Source organism: Aulonocara sp. 'chitande type north' Nkhata Bay, linkage group LG6 (assembly GCF_057382095.1).
Source record: "Aulonocara sp. 'chitande type north' Nkhata Bay isolate Kocher_YH1m ecotype deep benthic linkage group LG6, A_spYH_male_GT1.1, whole genome shotgun sequence".
NCBI lineage: Eukaryota > Metazoa > Chordata > Actinopteri > Cichliformes > Cichlidae > Aulonocara > Aulonocara sp. 'chitande type north' Nkhata Bay.
The window spans coordinates 7,839,384-7,860,459 of record NC_141349.1 but is presented as its reverse complement, the minus strand read 5'-3'; the positions used below and the strand labels follow the sequence as shown (position 1 = coordinate 7,860,459).

Sequence of the window (21,076 nt, the reverse complement as noted above, 5' to 3'; positions counted from 1 at the left end):
CTGTTTTTTTAGTCAGCTGAGATTAGCTCGTATAAATTGTGCCTGCAGTTTAACTCTGCTTTCTATGCTTTTCCACCTTGTAACATTAGTGTGAAATTTATGGCATCAAATAAATAATTAAGTTAAGAGAAGGTGAATTTCATTAAATGTTATGGTTAAACAGCAGATGCAGGGCAACATTATCAACAATTTTATTATACGCACTTTTAGACATTTAGAATTTGGCATTTCATTAACATAGAAATGGCAAAATACAGAGTATCATACAACTGGTGCTGACCCTGCTGCTTACCTCTCTTCCACCCCTCTGCCTCCAGAGAGTCACTACAAGGAGAAGCTGCAGTATCGTTGCTGTAAAGATGGCCTTCGGGAGATCCCGATGCCGTACTCTTGCACACGACGCTCCCTCTACATCACTGAGGGATGGGAGTGCATCCGGGCGTTCCGCTATTGCTGCGCCACATTGAGGGACCAGCCGTTTAATACAGAGATTCCTACGACACCATCACCCACTACAACACCTGTTCCCACCACCACTGCTGCTCACATTATTATGCCACATCGGAGAATACATCTCTCGCAAGAGAACTTCAGTAATTTCTATACTTCTTTCTCATCAATTTGGCATTCATATCTTTGATTTTAGCTTGATATGTCAAAGCTTTTTACATTTAATTTAAAATTTAGCAGTATAACAATAAAATAGTTAATCAAAAATAGTTCATATTATTATTTAAAGACATTTCTAGATTTGGCACAAATCTAAAACTTTGGGTCCTCTCAAATCAGTTTAAGGACATTGACCTCTGCTAGCTTACTGGGAGCTGCTTCTTAGGAAAACAGTCTGCTTGACATTTACTGTTTTCCTGTGGAGCGCCAGTTGCGGCATTTTGTCCTCTTTTACTCACAGCACTGAAACTCTCTGATCAGGGCAGAAGGCATCTCCTGCTCCATCTACTGAGATCGCCAATAGATTTTTGGAGTTTAAGAGCACCTCATGTTCTACAGAAACATTTTATTTATTATGTAAAAAAAAGAAACAAAAAAACATTTCACTAATTTCTCCAATAATAACTATGGATGTAGTCAACACCAGTAAAAGCTAAACGCTTATACTTTAATCACATCTTGATTGTTTGATTAACAATCTGCTGGGTGTTGTCTAAAACACTATGTGCATAACTGTGTGAATATATTCAAATATTACAGACTGGAGATATCCTTCACCTGGACAACCTGGACTACAAGGACGACCTGGACAACCTGGACTACAAGGACAACCTGGACTACCAGGACGACCTGAAACTGAAGTATTGCGTTCATTTCCCGGCCAGCCTGGACCAATTGGGCGTGAAGTGTACCTTGAGAATTATGCGAGGAAAGCAGAGGACGAATATGATGTGCTTAGTTCAATTGCAAAAGAGATCATCGAGGAAGGCGAAGAGGAAGAAGAGTATACAGATGAGGCTGACGTATATCTGCGTTCCAAGTTCTATGAGTCTTGGATGTGGATGGATGTTAACCTGCCCAATCAGGCAGATAGAGACAGCAGAGACGGGTGAGTAAATGATTAGACCAGAGGTTACATCTAATGAAGACAAGTCTGATTGGTTAGTTAGTAACTTGGTTGTTTCAGCTGCAAAGCGGGACATGCAATTAAACCACTGTTGAGTACTTGAGTCATAAACAATGTTGGTCAAATTACTTGAAAATAGTGTGCAGCAGACGTTAATGTTTTTGCCACTTTTTACGGAATCAAACTAAAAGTAATGTCAGTACCTCCAAGCTTTAAACGCTGCATGTTGATCTACACACGTCTGTTGCTGCCACAGTTGTTGCACGTACTCATGTCATTGTCATGAGACATACTTGTTATGATATTTTGATACCACGGTTAGCATTTACAGAAGATTGTTTTATACAGAAAAGAGTTGCTCAATAAGGCCCATCTACTAGTTGTTTTTCTCTTTCTCTGTGACCCAAGAATTAATGTGTAGGACTCACAAGCTGGTACCCCAAGGTCGAAAACACCACAGAGATGAGACCACTTCCTTACTCCCATCCTCCCTTTTTCTTTATCTCCTGGAAAAGGCTCGTTAAAGGCTAGGTGGTTTGTTTCAGAATTCACTGATGAAAGAACTCTGTATTCTATGTCTAGGAGTGTATTTTGCTGGGATGATCATAAATTGTAGCTGAGCTGATAAACTACACACAGGATACTTCTTTGCTCACAAGGCAGGAAGACGTTTCCTTATTTGGTCTGTACCGGTTTGAACTGGGAAAGCTGACACACGAACCTTTTTTTCATCTATATAAACTGCTGTGTATCAAATAAACCTTTGAGTCGATTGGGAAGGCAACCTAAAGCAGTCTCTGTTTTCTTGTTCTCCCAAGCTGCTCCCGAGCTCGTACTAACACGCTGAATGGCATACCTGAGTGTTACTTTAAATAATTAGGAATCTTAGAAGGAAAGGACAAAACTCTGCTTATCGCTCACGCCACGGAGGAAACCCGGGATGGCAATTTCCTTCAATTTTGGTGTCAGAAGTGGGATGTTGCTTGACATATACTGCTTGTTGTGTTTTAATAGGTGTACGTGATAAAGTGTACAGTCAATAAATCCTATATCATTCTCACTTTTAGACCATAATGTCATATTCTGGTATTCAGCTGGCAATGTAACTGCAGAAATAGTACAGTGGATAGGGTAGGTTAGATCTATGTGTCGACATATTTCGTAACCTATGTCTGAGTTATGTAACAAAATCACTGTTTGACCTTCACTTGTGTGAGCAGTTATCATGTTGTTGAACAGTGTGAGAGAAACAAAAGTGTGGCTCCCAGTCATGGGATTACCTGTTAGTGGCGTCTGTACACGTTTTTTTGGCACAGTGTGTGACATAGAGTACCGGACAAAAAGGATGTTGAGTTCATTCTCTGCTGAGGGTCCAGCTGACACAGAGGATGTTCCTTCTCCATCATGTCGGTACATAGGGCAGAGAAAACATAAGCTGTTATCAGTGTCAGCAAACATTTCACCCTTTGTGTTAAATTAAATACACAAATTCATTTTTGCTCTGGGTGTCTGCGGCTGCTGGAAAACTGAGCTAAATTTGCACCTCTAGCTTGTCCAACAGTGCATAAAGCGTTTCATGAATACTAGGATAGATTCATCAGGCTTCTGTTTACACATAGTTACTGTATTTAAGTCACTTTTGTCTCTGGACATTGTTAGCAGGAATTTCTTTAGATTCTTAAAGAAATCGGCGACTTTGTCATTATTTACCCTCCTTTTGTCCATAGCGGTAACATTTGATGCATCACGTCGCGGCATTCTATCATATATTTTCTACAGGACTTTTTAAGCAGACTACTTTTCTTATCACAAATGATATTCAACATTTCTACTGACCTGTTTTCTGGCGATAATCGTTCGGGATAAGGCTCCGAAAAGAAATTAGAATGCATTGAACTTCTTAAGTTGTAAACAAAGTCAGTCACATAAGCACTCCCGCATGTTCTGGATACGTGATCATGGACGTCTTCACCGATTCGCGGACGTAGGTTACACGTAACCGGAAATGGGAGTTATACTGAGCCGTTATTTGAGACTTTATTTTGTATTTTATTAATTTTTGGTTTTACAGGTACTTTAGATTTTTTATCGGACCTGTCTGTGGTCTTTGAATTATTCTGACCCATGTTCAGTGATTTCCAGAGGGGTTTACACGCTAGGAGGATTTATGTTAGTATTTTCGCTGCGGCACAGCTGAGGTCACTTTAAATTTATTGCTAGCAATTTTTGTTTGGGTGAGCAACTCTCACTTAGCGAGCAACTTCTCGCTTAACGAGCAACTTCTCGTAAAACAACAGGCAACTTCCTGTGTCTTTCTGCTTTTAATTTACTGCTTTTAACCCTTGTATGGTAATCGGGTCTGTGAGACCCGTTCAACTTCTCCCTGTGTCACTCTTTGGTGAGCAACTTCTCACTTAACGAGAAGTATTTAAGACAACAGGCAACTTCCTGTGTCACTCTTTGGTGAGCAACTTCTCACTTAACGAGAAGTATTTAAGACAACAGGCAACTTCCTGTGTCACTCTTTCTGAGTGAGCAACTTAAACAAAATTAAAATATTCAAGACAACAGGCAACTTCCTGTGTCCACCAACACCACACAAGGGTTAATTTACTTTATTCGGGGACTGAGGAAGTCAGTCAGTGTATCTCTCTGGATCACTAAGTGAAACTTCGTCAGCATATCCCGTTTTTTTATGGATCGATCACTGAGAGAGGTATAATAGGTCTCTATATAAATATGAAAGACGCATATTTACCTTCTGTCAGTAATCCCACTTCTGACACCAAAATTGAAGGAAATTGCCATCCCGGGTTTCCTCCGTGGCGTGAGCGATAAGCAGAGTTTTGTCCTTTCCTTCTAAGATTCCTAATTATTTAAAGTAACACTCAGGTATGCCATTCAGCGTGTTAGTACGAGCTCGGGAGCAGCTTGGGAGAACAAGAAAACAGAGACTGCTTTAGGTTGCCTTCCCAATCGACTCAAAGGTTTATTTGATACACAGCAGTTTATATAGATGAAAAAAAGGTTCGTGTGTCAGCTTTCCCAGTTCAAACCGGTACAGACCAAATAAGGAAACGTCTTCCTGCCTTGTGAGCAAAGAAGTATCCTGTGTGTAGTTTATCAGCTCAGCTACAATTTATGATCATCCCAGCAAAATACACTCCTAGACATAGAATACAGAGTTCTTTCATCAGTGAATTCTGAAACAAACCACCTAGCCTTTAACGAGCCTTTTCCAGGAGATAAAGAAAAAGGGAGGATGGGAGTAAGGAAGTGGTCTCATCTCTGTGGTGTTTTCGACCTTGGGGTACCAGCTTGTGAGTCCTACACATTAATTCTTGGGTCACAGAGAAAGAGAAAAACAACTAGTAGATGGGCCTTATTGAGCAACTCTTTTCTGTATAAAACAATCTTCTGTAAATGCTAACCGTGGTATCAAAATATCATAACAATACTCACAAACACAATGACGTTTTAGTAACCATAACGCAGCGTGCTTACCGGAAAGTAATAGGAATCTAATTACTTTTTTGCAATAGTAATCCCTTACTTTACTTGTTCTTTGAAAAAAGCAACGTGTTACTTGTAATGTGTTACTGCCCATCTCTGTTCATTAATACTTTTAACTTTCCACTAGTCCGATATTTAAAGCATCGTCATATACTGCCTTTCTCTCCTACACTTACTTCTCACCCCTTCATCATGGACACTGGTAACAGCTTTTTCTTTAGTGATAAACCACCTGAATGAAATCTTAAAAATCAAGCACAGAGACAAACACAGATCAGTATCAGCTCTAGGCAAATCCACAGTTACCGCATCACAATAATGCAAATATCCGCCCTTAGTGTAGCCTTTGTGATTGTTCCCACTTGCATGTAATTCATATTAAACCAAATTTATCACAGTGTGAAAGCATGGTGGAGGAAACAGGTAAACTGAAAGTATTAGTTACAGATGCTTTAATATCATGTGGGCTCCAGTGGGAAAAAACTGAACTCAAGTTCAGTGGGTTGATTTGACTGCGGTGTACACTCTACTAGCAGTGTGTAACTCGGTTTGTAAAATATCATGATTCATCGTCACTGATAAAAATATACAGTAAACCAGCGTTTCTGTGGGTTAGCAGGAACACAGTATTTTATATCCATTGACCTTTAAAGACTTTTATTGCACCTCACAATATAAAGGTCCTTGAGGCGAATACTGTTGTGTTTTGGTGTGATACAGTAAATCAAATCGAACTGAACTAATAGACTTTTAAACACGTGTTGCTGCAACACTTAAATGTCCGCAGTATTTGAAAAGTTTACAAGACTTGGCTTGAAATGCTGTCCTTCTGTCAACATCCACAGATTAATGGACTAATTAGGATCATCGCTCACTGATTTCTCTCAATCTGTCTGTCTGATAAAAGAAAAAAACATTTTTTTAAGCGAGCGGGATCGTGCTGTTCGGTCAGTGATAACAGCAGAACAAACAGTTCTAAGTGCAGAAAACATGAACACAACATCATTCTGTGTTTCACCATCGTGACCATCGGTGTGTGTGCGTACACTCACAATGTAGCAACACAAATTCCTGCACTGTATCTGTGTCGTGCTTGCTCTGTGAAAACCATCTGCTAGTGTCTAGAACCAAGTTAATGTTTTATAGATTGTTTGCTGAAACTTCAGAAACCTTCACTGCAGTTTAATAGAGATAAAAGAGAGTGAGAAGTGTCATTTTTTAAACTGCACATTATTATGCCATAATCATAACTCGTACTACAGTAAACTGGTAGTTAATGAATTGTTATTGGCTAGTTATGTTTCAGCTAACAATGATAACTAATATACACAGGTGATTAGTAATATCTAATTCATGTTAATTTATTAGTCAGTGCTTTATTTTTTATATACAGCATGTTTGGTGTCATAGGTGGTAAGTTCATAAATAAATTTAAGTCTAATGACATTAGTGGAAAGTAAAATTCAGTGTACTCCATTATTCATTAGTTAATCATTACCAAATGTTATTCTTCTGAAATAAAGACTTCATGATAGATCAGACTCAAACTAATGGGATGGAGTTAGTGATTAAACACTGATTTGTTGTTTGTTAACAGCAAAAAACAAACAAACAAAAAAGAAAAACTTTACTTAAAATTAAATGTTCTGTGTATTAACTGTAAAAGGTTTATTTTTTTAAAATCTTACTTTAAATATATATTTAGACATCTATACTGTACACATTTTCTGTTGAGTATGCAAAATTTCTACATAGTATAATATAGTATAGCAATTGTCTACTTGTAGTTTTGAGCTTGGATCTATTGTAAGATAAAAAAAAAAAAATAACATGGATCTTATCAACAGGCTGGCCTCGCTGACAATGGGGGACCCCTTACCTGATAGCATCACAGAATGGGGGCTTCTGGCTGTCAGTGCATCACCCCACACAGGTGAGATGACAGCGAACTGGGAATCAAAGTGCTTAACTGGTTAGGGACTCAGTTTTTGGAAATTGATGCAGTCTGGCTTTAATGGGAAACACGTTTAAACTTCCAGATAAAAAACGGTTATTTTGTGTAATCCCAAAAAAGGATGTTATCTAAAAATTATCATTATGTTTGATTATGGATATACTGTTACAACACTTTTTTTGTAATAGTGGTAATAATACACAATATTTATATAGTGTATTTCAAAACACATTGACATAATACTTTACAAAGTGAGATAGACATAGTGAGAGAGACAGGAGAGATCTGGAGAGGAGAGATGATAAAATATTATAAAAAAAAACAACATAAAACAAGAGTCAGTGAGAAATGTATACAAATGTTAACTTAAGAGTGTTTTGGAAGATACTGTGATCAGATTTCCTCTATGAGGTTGTTCCAGACAGTGTGTATTTTATTGGCTCAATCAAGTGTATAAGGAGTTACAGTAGTTTAATCAGGAGGAAATGACAGCAAGTTTTACACTACCATGTAAGATTAAAGCATGATTTGTAGGGATGTCTTATATTAATAAGAAATATCGTGTCCTGGCAACAATCAAAAATTAACCCAATTCTTAAATTAACCATTTTAAAAAAATACGTTTTGCTTTTCTATGTTTAACTAAAAGTTAAGGACAACGTTTTTCACATTCTGTCAACCACCAATTTCTCAGAGCAAAAGAAAATAATATACTTTCACACTTGGCAACAGAGTGAATGTGCTCTACCTCCATCACCTCCAGGTGAAAACAAACAGTGGCAAACAATGCTCCACGATTAAAAGTTTCCAAACTATCCTGTTTTCTATCATCAACCCGAATGATAGAGAAATTGTCAGAATCCTAATCCCTCACAGACGTTTTTCACCATCTTGTGAATCTGCAGGTTTCTGTGTTGCGGAGCCCTACAACTTCAGAGCGTGGAAACGTTTCTTTGTGGAGCTGAAGCTGCCATATTCAGTGGCGAGACACGAACAGGTTGAAATAAAAGCTGTGGTCCATAACTACGGCTCTGAGGAACTACATGTAAGATTATTGACTTACTTTTACTCTTTCTCATAAATTACCAGCTTCTTCTTCTGTAACGGCTGATCGCTTTCTGCTCAGGTCAGGGTGGTGCTCATGAAGACTGAAGGCATATGCAGCATTGCTTTCAAGGACAGACACACACAGGAAGTGACAGTGCCAGCTGGCTCTTCGATAGCTGTGCCCTACACCATTGTACCGCTGGTGGTGGGAAAACATCCCTTGGAGGTGATGGTGCTCGGGAGAGACATGACGGGAGGAGACCGTATCCAGAAGCTTTTACGGGTAGTGGTAAGTGACTGTGTGATGAAACTGGCATTTTCTGTGTGCTTAGAAGATAATTAATAAGTAACACATATCTTCTTGAATCAAAACCTTTTTTCCTGATACAAACAGCTCGATGGAGTGCAGAAGACTGAAGTTTGGAGTGTGGTGTTGAACCCATCCGCTGAGGGGGGTAAGTAGATGAGTAAGCAGTGAGGTATGATAATGTGTCATTCCCTATTTTATGACCACAGTTCCCAAAAGGTTGTGACAAATATGTAAAATGTAAATAATAACAGAATGTAATGACTTGAAAATCTCATAGATGCATATTCACAATAGAGTTATAATAAGAACATCGAATGTTTAAAATGACACACTTTAGTACTTCATGGAAAATTAGCTCATTTTGAATTTAATGGCAGAAGCACAGTTCAAAAAAAGTGGGAAAAGTATGTGGTACTAAACAAAACAGCTGGAGGAACAGCTGGAGACTAACTGGGTTTATTGGTAGCAGCTCAGTAACATGAATAGTTCTAAAACGAACAGATTAGGAGGGCGGAGGCTCACCGAGTTCACAAACTGAGTCTAAAAATTGCAGAAAAATTTTGCTCTAGTATCCCTCATTTATTTATCATCAGTTATCATACATAACATCATCTAAAAAAAGAATCTCTCTGCGTGCAAGGGGGCAGGGTTGAAAAATTGGGTGCCCTTGATCTTTAGACTCTCAGACAGCACTGCAGTAATAACTGGCATGTGATCAGTCCCCGAACTCACTGTCTGTGAATACATTTAGCTATCCACACATACTAGTTCCTGCCTCATCTTCTCTGTGCCAAACCTCATTCAAAAGAGACTCGATTTCTATAACTGCTTTGATTCTGATTCACAAGGTCCCGATTTGATTTGACTCAGACAGTCAGAAATGTTATAATTCTGATCATTTATCAGGACATATCCATGTTTTTATAATTAGCCTATGTATAAAAACAAAGCTGACACTAGCTGTTTGGTGGTTGTTGAAATAGTTTTGGGAGCGATTTCTAAAACTAAAATCGATTTGAATCAGGAAAATCGATTCTTTAAACCCACAACTACTTTTAACCACACGTGAAACAAAAAATCCAACACCCAGGACACCCGTTGAACAGCTAGGGTCTGGGATAGACTGAAAAACTCTCCAAAGAGAGGTGCCATCGTTTGGCATTGGGGTTGTTGGTCAGGCCATGTGGATCCCAGCATTGCAGACTGTTATTTCGGATGTAGAACGGGAAAACATTCCTCTCCCAAAAGTTCAGCAACTGGTCTCCTCAGTTACCAGACTTTTACAGACTGTAGTTAAAAGAAGAGGGGATGCTACATAGCGATAAATACAGCCCTGTCCTGTATTGTGTTGCAGCCATCAAATTCAAAATGAAATAACAATTTTCTTAAAATGGTGCATTTTCACATTTGATATTTTCTATTATGAATAAAATGTGGTTTTGTGACATTTGCAAATCTTTGCATTCTGTTTTTATTTAGATTTTATGGAACTGGGTCTAAAGTTTACCAAAGTTATGAGGTTTCACATTTATATCTGCTCCCTTTGAGTTTCTTCATTTTAAATTCGGTGTCAATATGTTTGCATCCAAAACAGGAACGCAGACAGTCCGTGTTGGAAAGATTGAACTGGAGTCAGTAGTGCCAAACTCTCAACCTGAGTCATTGATCAATGTCAGAGGTCAGTAACTGTCAGAGTGGTGAGAAGGATCAAAAATGAAACCAAGAAGGAGGCTTGTTCATGAAACTTCTTTTTCCCTACTAGGCAGCGTGTTAGCAGACAGTATTGAGAACTCCATCAACGAGGACTCTCTGGGATCTCTGATCAGGATGCCTGGTGGCTGTGTGGAGCAGAACCTAGCCTCCATTACTCTGCCCCTCATTGCCACCCTCTACTTAGACCGAACTGACAACTGGGAGAGCGTAGGCGTGCAGCGCAGAGCAGAGGCTCTCCAGTACATCAAGAGAGGTGAGACGAAAGCAAAAAGCGAAGAACAAAAAAGAAGGAAAGGGGGATTTACTGTTTTTATTATTTTCTATGGCTTAATTCTACAATAAAAGCTGAGGTTTGCAAAAGAAATCTAAAACCAGTTTGCAAAAAACTTTCTGACTAAGCACAAAAGGCTGGAATATGAACACCTAGTTATTGTCTATGTCTTTGTGGTTAAAACAGGAAATTCTTTTGTGTTTTCAGGCTATGACAATCAGCTGGCATACAGAAGGCGTGACGGCTCTTACCCGCCCTACAGGAGGGAAGGAGCGAGTACCTGGTACTGACGAATCCTTACATTCTTAGAGCTTTCAAGTATTTCAGTTTTGACAACACTAAAATATTATTTTTATTAGTCTTTGCGGTAGTGATTTTCCAACTTACATGTGTCACATAACAAAAACAATACATGTTTATTTCAGTTTTACTGTGCTAAACTGTACAGAAGTGAGTCAGTGAGGAAAATCAGTTTGAGATTCATAAATAGATAAATTTATTCTGTTAGATAAATCATATATATGACATAGATTGTGATTGACAGGATCACAGCATATGTGGTAAAGGTGTTCTCCATGGCTCACTCCATCATGGGCATTGAGAAGCAACAAGTGTGCGACCCTCTGGTCTACCTGGTGATGAACAAACTCAGAGAAAATAAAGGAATGTATGTAGAGGACAACCCAGTTTACAGCACTACCATGACGGTGAGAAACACATGCACGTATACAGCCACACACTCACACTGTGAGGTTGGTAATCTATGTGGTTTCCACTCAAAGAGAGAAAAGTTTTCATTTCCTGGTCCTTGTATTGTTTCTCTTGTAAACTACACGTCTTCACGAGCATAACCTCTCAGCCTGAACACACGACTGAAAATCAGATGTGAAAAAGGACAAATTTATTCAGTGCAGCCACAGAAATGTAGAATTTATGGAGTGCGACAGAATAAATAAAAACTTTAATTGCAATAAATGTGTGTGGTGGGGCGTGGTTTGCGGTGCCGTGCGGACGCACCTGCACGGCATCCGCAATCACGCCGGCCGTGTTAAAACACGGGGACTCAGGGGTTGGTGTGTGTGTGATGTGGCGTGAATAAGGCACGGCGGGACCACGGAGCAACGTTCAGAGCCAACTTTATTTAATTCACGTCACACCACACACACACCAACCCCTGAGTCCCCGTGTTTTAACACGGCCGGCGTGATTGCGGATGCCGTGCAGGTGCGTCCGCACGGCACCGCAAACCACGCCCCACCACAATGTATAATAACAAAATAAGCTGTTTCATTATGATAGCTATTACAGCTAAGTTTATCAAATTTAAACCATTCAGACAAACTGTAACTTGGAAAATAAACATCAGTCTATTGATCCGTCCATCCGTCCGTCTGTCTTGTGGGCAGTCGTCTAAGCAGAGAAGCCCAGACGTTCTTTCTTTCAGTCATGACCCAGAGCTCATGACCAGATGGCACAACAGGTTAGATATCCATCCTCCCACAGTGCTCCCTACATGATCCCCTAAGAGACACGGTTGATGCCTTCTCCAGGCATCTCCAAGAAGATGTAGACTGGTTGGGCAGAATCCCTTATCCTTTACAGATTAAAGAGCTGTTCTTGTGATCCATAACCCAGGCAAAAACTATATTGTTCCCTCTGAATCTGAGATTCAACCACAGCGTGGACTCTCCTATGGAGAACTGGGAGTCAATCCACCAACCTTCTGATTGGTAGATGGCCTGTTGTACCATCGCTTACACCTGTAAATGTGAGTGTTAATTGTTGTCTGAATCTGTACTGTCGGTAGGATATATGGGCTCAGATTGTGGTCATAAATATTTTGTACTTGTAAATCAGGATTTGTATGTGTAAAAAGAATTTGTGTGTGCGTAAAAAAGATTTGTGTGTGGACTTAGCCAAAAAATACGTGTGAAACTCTGCACTCAAGTTTCAAGTTACAAGTACAAATTTTGACCCTATTTTTCTTCCTTTCATCTGATTGGCCAATGTCATGTCAATCACAAATTTAACAATCCAATCGGAGAACAGATGGGTTTGGCTATTGAAGGGGTGCTTTATAGAGCTGCTTTATGGTCCTTTCACATTGTACAAAATATTTATGACCACAATTTGAGCCCATAAGGATAGATCGATAAAATACATGCAGGCACATATATGAAGTAAAAACTACACCTTTCAAAATGATTGCTTTATTATTCAATCACAACTTCCAAGACTAACAAAATCAAATCAATAAACTGAAAAGAAAGAGATTATTATGAAAGTAGAATGTAAATACAACAAAAAGGCCCAGTCTTTATAATCCTTTTTTCTGCTGATGAACAACAGAAAAAGCACGCTGTCATGTAGCATGCCACTATTTTCTGATGACATATTTTCTTTCTTTAACTTTAAGCATTTGTACATTTTTAAAATCTAACAAACAACTTTATTTAACTCATTTAAAATAGTTTCCATTATTTTAGACACTTTATTCAGTGATTAAAATTCTAAATAATCAAATACTTGAATTATTCCGATGGTTTTACAGTTTTTTACAGACGCTAGGACACATTTCTCAATACTTAGGTCACTTTTGCAAAACACTTCACACAATCCTCCTAACTGACCGTCAGCTTGGCAAAGCAGTTCATTTCACATTCAAAATGCACTACAACTACCAAAACACTTCATTCAGGTCTCAAATAAACTCATTCTTCCAGAACACTAGCAAAGGTTGACAGCCGACAAACACACTTTGTCACCCACAAAACAATGACCTAAAAAACACTAACAACATGTAGCATTACACAGTGTTTTCTTGTGTAAAACAAGGACACATCTCTGTTTATAATTTCAATATATGTTACTGGAATGAATCAGACATCATGCAGAATTTGTTAATATTTGTTTATGTATTTTTTATTTTTTTGCACTAAGTAATCCCAAAATACAAGAATTTGTATACACACCATCCACTGATACACATACAATAGTAATGCTAATCTACTCGGTCTTCTCCATTTGGCCACAGGTTCTCATCCACATCACATCTTATGTCATCTAGGGCAACACACCTAGGAAAGAATCTTCTGGCATGCCAGAATTGAAGGAGTTGAAAAATTGAAGGAGTAACACCTGTGTAGATGTTCATCTACAATGAGAACAAGCTGTGGCTGGTTAAACTGCATTTTTAGATTTAAAATATGTTTCAATAAAATATTGTTGTTGAATTTTGCTGTCTTTTCAAGTTTTGCATTGTGTTATTGTTTTGGCCATAAGTTTAACAGTTTTGAAAACAGTATGTAAGCACATGCAAAATGTCCTGTCCGTACAAAGCTTTTTGGCAGTTGTTGTGTCTGAGTGAGAAGATGATTCATTAAATTTGAGAGATGTAGTCATTGAATGCATTTTGTGCCAAAACAATGATAACTGGTCCTCAGTTTAGCCCACATAGACTTCTGTTGTGCTCACTGTGTGAGGAGTTTTGCAAACGTGACCTAAGTATTGAGAAATGTGTCCTAGCGTCTGTAAAAAACTGTAATACAAAATTACAAGGCATGGGAGAAAGAGATGATGAAGGTCTCAAATACTGAATAACCCCTTAAAAAGTTTCTAGTTCAGAAGGTAGAGCAGGTCCCGTACTAACTGAATGGTTGTTGGTGGACTGTTCCAGTCTGCATGCAATTTGCACAGTATCCTTCGGAAAGATACTGAGTTCCTCTGATGCGTTCATCGGATCATCACTGTTAGATTATATCATCGACAAATATTAGATAGAAGTTCTTTGGGTAATGTTGTCTAAGCTCCTTGAGTGCTCAGTAGGAAAGAAAAGTGCTATAAAGGAACCAGGAAATTTACTTTAGGTGCTTTCTGCCCAAAATCTTTGATAACTGCGATAAAGCCCTTCTCCCTCTCATCGCCTCTAGGGCGGTCTCCGTGGCGATGACCCAGAGATAACACTTACCGCCTTTGTCCACATCGCACTAGCTGAGGCCAAGCAGGCAGGGATCACCTGCGTCATTCCTGGTTTGGAGATGGAGGTAAGTTACAAGCAGCAATGTCTCTTTAACACTTGTTGTAATTGTAATTATACTAACCCATCATCTACCCACTCATGTGGTATAGAATGCCATGGGTAAGACGACACAGTACTTGACCAATGCACTGACTAGAAATGGGAGGAGACCGTACACCGTGGCCATCACCTCTTATGCTCTGGCTCTTGTGGGGGCACCTCACAATGTTCATCAACCGTTACTCGAAGCTGCAGCCCGAGGTATCCTCAATCAGAATGATTATAGTTCTGTTTTTTAATTTGATTTGTTTTGTTTTCTTGTTTTCATTTGAGTTACCAGAGTAAATGTACCTTAAGCAACTAAAACTTGCTTAAAGTCCTGGTTTATCATCATGCAAAGCATCAGTAAAACAAAAAGCCTGGTTCTGCTGGAGGTTTCTGCCTGTTAAAAGGGAGTTTTCCTTCCCACTGTCGCCAAATCACTCCTAGGGAGTCATCTGGCTGTTTTCTGTGTATTATTATAAGGTATTCACCTGAAAATGAAACACACCTTAAAGGAACTGTTGTGGTTTAGTGCTACATAAATAAAATACAATATATTTGAATTTAACTAATTTCTGTCTACTAGCAGGATTCTGTTTACTTGCTATATCGTTGATATTGTCATATAACACTATTTTTCAATCACGTAAAAGTTTGTACTGATGTTATGGCAGACAGTATGGTATGACATAGCCCTAATCACTGCACTTTTGCTGTACGGACTAAAGCTGTGTGCTCTTAAAGCCGGCATTCAAATAGTATCAAAAAGCCACTGAGGATAAGTGTAAAACATCCCTCTAATTCTGTCGCTGCTGCAGGTGGCAGCCACTGGCCTGACAGGGAAAACCACTTCTTCACCTTGGAGGCGACCGGCTATGCCCTGCTGGCTCTTATTAAGTTGGGTCACATGGAGGAAGCAGCAGCAGCCTTTAAATGGCTGAACAGCCAGCGAAGAAGAGGAGGCGGCTTTGGCTCTACTCAGGTCAGTTAAAGGATATTTAGATTTATTTCACTTGTTGATATTATATTTCATGCCAGATTTAATTGTCAGAAGGCTGCCAGTTAGGTTTTTTCGTTCTCTACTCTTCCAGTCCACCATGGTGGTGCTTCAGGCATTGTCAGAGTATATGATCAAGAGACCTCCTGATGACCTCAGTCTGAATGTAGACATCAGGATCACTGGACGCAGAGACATCCGCTACCATTTTGACCCAAGGACAGCCTATGGCGCTCGCTCATCCAAGGTGAGAGACATTAAAAGAAATATAAACAGAATCCAGGCTTGTAGCGGAGTTTCGTAACTTTGAACTGTGATGATTTGGGATTTAAGAACATCACTGAGTGTAATAACATCATTATCCAATATTTTTCTTCTTCTGCGGTGCTTTTGTTGCACAGTTGCCTGCTAACCTTGATTTGGAAGTCAGAGCTCAAGGAAACGGACAGGGAATACTTGAGGTATAAATGCACTGAATGATTATTAATAAAACTCATTAGAGATAATTAAATTAAATAGTAGGACAGTACCTATATTTGGCTGTACAATCGTTTTTGACTGATCGATTTCTCTTCCTGAAATTTGACCCAAGGTTGTGACCCATTATAACCAGCTGCATGAGGTGGATGAGAAAATGCCCTGCCAGCACTTTGAGCTCAGTGTTGCTGTTGAAGAGTCCCAGGGTAACTCCATTTATATGTCTCAAATACAGCAGATAAAATAAGTGTTGAATGTGTCACCAATTTAACTAAATGTATCTCTAAAGGTGCAATTGACATCTACACATGCAAAGAAATCAAATGATGTTACGCGTTATAATGAGAAATGACACAGGGGAAAAATACTGAACAAAAAGTGGAGGTACTAAAAGGCACCAGCTGAAATCTGTTAGTAATTAGGAACTAATCATGCCACTTATTGCAAATTAATATCAGCTGGTTCAGTCCTGGCTGATGGTCTATAAAAAGGTGTCTCGTTACCAAGGTGTCACACAAGAAACATCTCATGATGGGTTAAAACAATATGAGGCTGTCACAACCTTATTGTTGGAAAACATACTGATGGCATTGGTCACAGAAGAGTTTCTAAACTACTGAAGAATGCAGTCACCACTTCACAACAAACCGGCCAGGACCAGATCTTCCCTGCAAGATTTCAGACAGAGGAGTGAAAAGTATTCAGAAGAGTTGTCTAAAAGCCAAGGAGGACTTACAGAGACCTACAGAAAAAAGAAAATCGGTCAACCACCATGGCCTGCATGAACACTCACCATGCAACACTCAATTTCTGAAGAAAAAGCATGTTGAATTCAAAGTTGCTGAACAGCATTTAGACAAGCCTGTGATATACTGGGAGACTATAGTGTGGTCAAAACTGACCTTTGACACCATAATACACACAATGTTACGAGGTCAAAGGGCACTGCATATTTTCAGAGGAAAAAGAAAGCACCAAAAGCACCATACCAACAATGAAGCTTGGAATTGGGAACATCATGGTGTGGGCTGTTTTTCTGCATACGGCACTGGCACACTTCATGTAATTTCAGGAAGGATGAATGGAAATCGAACACAGACATATTCTAGGTCTGACCAGCTGTCTCAGCTGTGGGCAAAAGATGACAACTAATACAATTCTGACATAATTTATTAGTACAATGATCAAAAAAATGAAGAGATACACAGTCCAGCGCCCCGCTTGCTAAAGGTATAAAACACACCAGTTGAAGGCGCGAGCCTGCGATGGCACAAGTCAGTTGCACTTTACATGCCAACTACTTAACTGGGATTAGTAGTTGTCCTTCAAGACCCACCCTGTAAGTAGAAGGCTGGTAATTACTCCAACCTCAGCAACCCAACTCTGCCTTTAGGCTGTGGCATATAGTAGGTCCTGGCCTGCACAGAGACACACAATATCACCCCATCTTCATTATACAATTCACAGAGCAGCACACTATCCACCATCAACATATTTAAATCAAGTCATCTTAGTTCTGGCCATATAACATACCTCAGAGACAAAATATCACAGCAGTGTTTGTAGTGTGGGCCTTCAATTAATCCAACCCCATCACAGCCATTGGCTCACAGCAAATGTGACACATAAAATCACACGAAACCAGTGCCAACTTCACACAACAAACAATGAGATGAATTATACAGCTAACATTAGACCAATATGTTACAGAAACATGTACTATAACACTGTTGATAAAAATCTGCAGCCCTCCACCAGGATTATGATGATGAAACGAGGGTGGATGTTTCAGCAAGGCAATCGTCCCAAACACAGCCAAGGAAACTCTCAGCTGGTTTCTCAGCCAATCACCTGACCTGAATCCAGCTGAGAAATCTACTGAACGAGTTCAGAGAAGGAGCCCACAGAGACCTCAGGATTTGAAGACTGTTTGTGTGGAAAAATGAAACAAATCACACCTGACCACTGCATGTGACTAGCGTGTCCATTCGGGAGGCATCTTGAAGCTCTCATCACCAACAAAGAATTTTGTTTGAGGCATTAAATACATGTCAGTTGGTGTGTTGGGATGTTACTGACATGTGGCGATAATTTCATGTCAATGAAAGGGTCAAACAATGATGAAACACATTTCAGCACGTTTCATTTCCTTGATATTTTGAAATAAGATAAAACAGGACTTAGTTCAAAAGATACAAATTTAACTTTTCTTAAATAACTGTAAACTACAAGCCTGCCGTAACACAAACATGTTATTTGTTTAATGTTTTAATGGAATCTGGAGTGTATGTTATATATGTCATTACTGGTACAGAAAGAATTCAAATTGTACAGTAGCTTTTAGGTGGGAAAAGAGAGCTGTTACTGGAGAATCAGCTTTAAACAGTCAGTCATCAACAGATCGAGGTTTCACATAAAAACAAAGAAGGAAACTCCTCTCAGGCTGGTGTGTGGTCAGAGTTTGATTTTAAGGTGTACGTGGGCTGGAGAAGATTTTTGAAAATCTCTCTATTCTTAATTTTGGGAATGGCTGAAATACCATTTAAAATACTGATGTATGTACATTAATACAAACATCATAGGCCCCAAGGAGGACCATTTATGTGGCTTTTTAAAAAATAATTTTAAAACTTTCTACTTTCTTCGGTCGTTGCTGTGCTTTTTTTGGAAGTCGAATTTCCCAGAGGAACCCACCCGAGGGATTAATAAAGTTCTATCTTATCTTATCTTATATGAAAGATCCCCAGTTCAAGACCTGGAGGGGACACAAACCCTACCTTGGGAGGTAAAAGCCAGTGTGCTAGTAAATGGGAGGTTTCAATCATGAACGGCATGTAGTGTGAAATCAAACATCTGATTTTTTTTTTTTAAAAACAGTAGAAAAGACAGCAACTGCAATATGACAAACATATACATAAAAAAACTATCAATACATATACACACCAAGTATCTTCAGCAAGCTTTATGGATTACATATTTAATAACACTTTTCCTCCATCTCATAACAGAAAAGCCTCCAGCAGATGTAGAAAAGTCCTATCAGATCACCATCAAAGTGAGGTAAGATACAATTACTTGCTAAATTTTAGAGAATAAGAAAAAAAAGTGTATTTTTATATCTTTTACTTCATACAAAGTGTAGCAAACAGCAAAAACAGTCAACTTTTTAATATGGGACGACCACATTTTTAAACAAAAACTGCCAAATGTGAGTCTGTCTGACCGTAATAAATTTTCTTTGAACATTTGGTCCACTGAATGTGAGTTATTGATCCAGCGATTCAGAACAGCTGCTCACATTTCTCATGAGGTTAATCAGATCATTTGGGTCCTTTCAGATTTAGATTTCATATCCTTTGCCAGTGCTTTCTGCTTTTCTTTCGCAGGGCTTTAGGACCCAGAGACGTCAGGATGGTGGTTCTTGACATCAGTTTGCCCACTGGCTTCACCCCAGAAAACTCAGACCTGGAGATGGTAATCAGCCTCTAGGCCAGTGCTTCAAAAATCTGAAACAAAGCTTTCATGGCTAAGAAATGATCCAAGTTTAGTTTTAGCTTTCTTACACAGAGTAAACCTGAATTTATTTTACATCTATTTTATTTTGTTTTATTCAAACTTTTTTCTGTGCGTGTTGTGAAAAAGTTAAGCTGCAAGCTTAGTTTTCTTTACTGTAATTTATCAGTATCACACCAAAAAGCACACCTCAGCTCACTTGTTTGACCCCTGCATCACCTAAGGCTGTAATGGGTTTAACATATTTCGGTAATAAATACAGCATTGCATTGTGAATTTACACTTTAAATACAATTCTATAGAATGTTTTCTACACGGCAGCATTTTATTTCTGTTTAAATTGAACTAATAAATTCTGAACATGTTTGTCTCTAGTTGTCCAACTCAGTGGATCATTACATCAACAACTTCCAGATAGTAGATAACCTGAGTGACAGGGGATCCCTGATCATCCACCTGTTTAAGGTAACTGTGCTGTAGACCACTGTCTCATTTATTGGATTACAGGAAGAAAGAGTATGAGGAGTTAAAATCTGTCCAGTTTAAGTCAGTTTTATGTACCATTTTTAAGAAGTATGTCTTATAACATTCCCCCTGCTCTGCATTGTTTCTCTTTGTAGGTTTCTCACAAAGAGCCTGAGATCCTAATATTCAGACTCCAGCAGACCTTCAAAGTTGGCCTCCTGCAGCCATCCTCAGTGACTGTTTACGAGTATTACAACCCAGGTTGGGAAATACAGCTGTAGACATAAAAATCAGAGATTCTGCGATACAGTATTATAAGAAATACTTATAAAAGGAACGGCAGTTTAGCTCACTGGGATGAGCAGGTGACCATATGTTGCATGGCTAAGAGCAGCCAACCAAGTGGCCAAGTTGTACTGCGTCCTTATATTTCGCATAAAACCAAGATAAATAAATAATAATAATAATAACATTAAAGCTTTTAGATTTCTCCCCTCTCACTTTGTCACAGACCGCCGCTGCAGTCGTACTTACACCCCCCGTGAGAACAAGGAGCAGCTCAGCCAGATCTGCAGAAACAACGTCTGCCGCTGCACACAGGGTAAAGTATGGGATTTGCAACAATGCATTAAAGGATGCGTGTATTTTTTTTCCACCTCTGCACATTTGACCTCCCGTGGTTTCAAAACCTCCAGGTGACTGCTGCATCTCCAAAGCGGACAGTGAAAACTTCCCCAGCAAAGAAAGAGAGACGTTTGCCTGCAAGAGCTTACACCATGGTACATGTGCTTTTACACTCCGGCGCCTTCAACATGCATGCCTGCACACTGGAGGCTTACACTTTTGCATGTTCATTGGCTGACTGCCATTCAAATGATTTAAAAATATTCAGATGTACGTTGTCAAAACTGCCGCTAGATGAAGAAATTAAGATTTTAATATTTATAGAAATAAAAGAAGCCACATTAAATGCCCTTATTCAAGCAGTAACAATGACATAAGCCCTGCAGCGAATCAGCTGTTAGAGTAGGAACAAATAATATGTTGTTTGAGTAATAAATGGAAGCATAATGTGAGCATTCACAGAAACTGTAATATTTAAAACATTGTAAAGAAAGTTTAGCTGATGGCACTATTGCTCTCCTGCTTTATTTTTCTCTCATTTACCATGTGGACCATG

The 21,076-nt window shown here is 39.1% G+C and overlaps 1 protein-coding gene across 1 annotated transcript in view; it reads left to right on the top strand.

Moving 5' to 3' along the window:
• The window catches only part of LOC147327187 (venom factor-like), a 35,692-nt gene that overhangs the window by 11,080 nt on the left and 3,536 nt on the right, over nt 1–21,076 (top strand). Inside the window, exons 20-41 of the mRNA XM_086294809.1 lie at nt 318–593; nt 1,210–1,558; nt 6,937–7,022; nt 7,949–8,088; nt 8,170–8,379; nt 8,485–8,545; nt 9,995–10,078; nt 10,163–10,366; nt 10,592–10,667; nt 10,929–11,091; nt 14,314–14,427; nt 14,513–14,663; nt 15,263–15,426; nt 15,536–15,688; nt 15,843–15,902; nt 16,034–16,124; nt 18,927–18,978; nt 19,305–19,392; nt 19,807–19,896; nt 20,052–20,157; nt 20,408–20,497; nt 20,592–20,675. Of these exons, the coding sequence (XP_086150935.1) occupies nt 318–593; nt 1,210–1,558; nt 6,937–7,022; nt 7,949–8,088; nt 8,170–8,379; nt 8,485–8,545; nt 9,995–10,078; nt 10,163–10,366; nt 10,592–10,667; nt 10,929–11,091; nt 14,314–14,427; nt 14,513–14,663; nt 15,263–15,426; nt 15,536–15,688; nt 15,843–15,902; nt 16,034–16,124; nt 18,927–18,978; nt 19,305–19,392; nt 19,807–19,896; nt 20,052–20,157; nt 20,408–20,497; nt 20,592–20,675 (2,892 nt within the window). The remainder of the gene's footprint in view (nt 1–317; nt 594–1,209; nt 1,559–6,936; nt 7,023–7,948; nt 8,089–8,169; nt 8,380–8,484; nt 8,546–9,994; nt 10,079–10,162; nt 10,367–10,591; nt 10,668–10,928; nt 11,092–14,313; nt 14,428–14,512; nt 14,664–15,262; nt 15,427–15,535; nt 15,689–15,842; nt 15,903–16,033; nt 16,125–18,926; nt 18,979–19,304; nt 19,393–19,806; nt 19,897–20,051; nt 20,158–20,407; nt 20,498–20,591; nt 20,676–21,076) is intronic.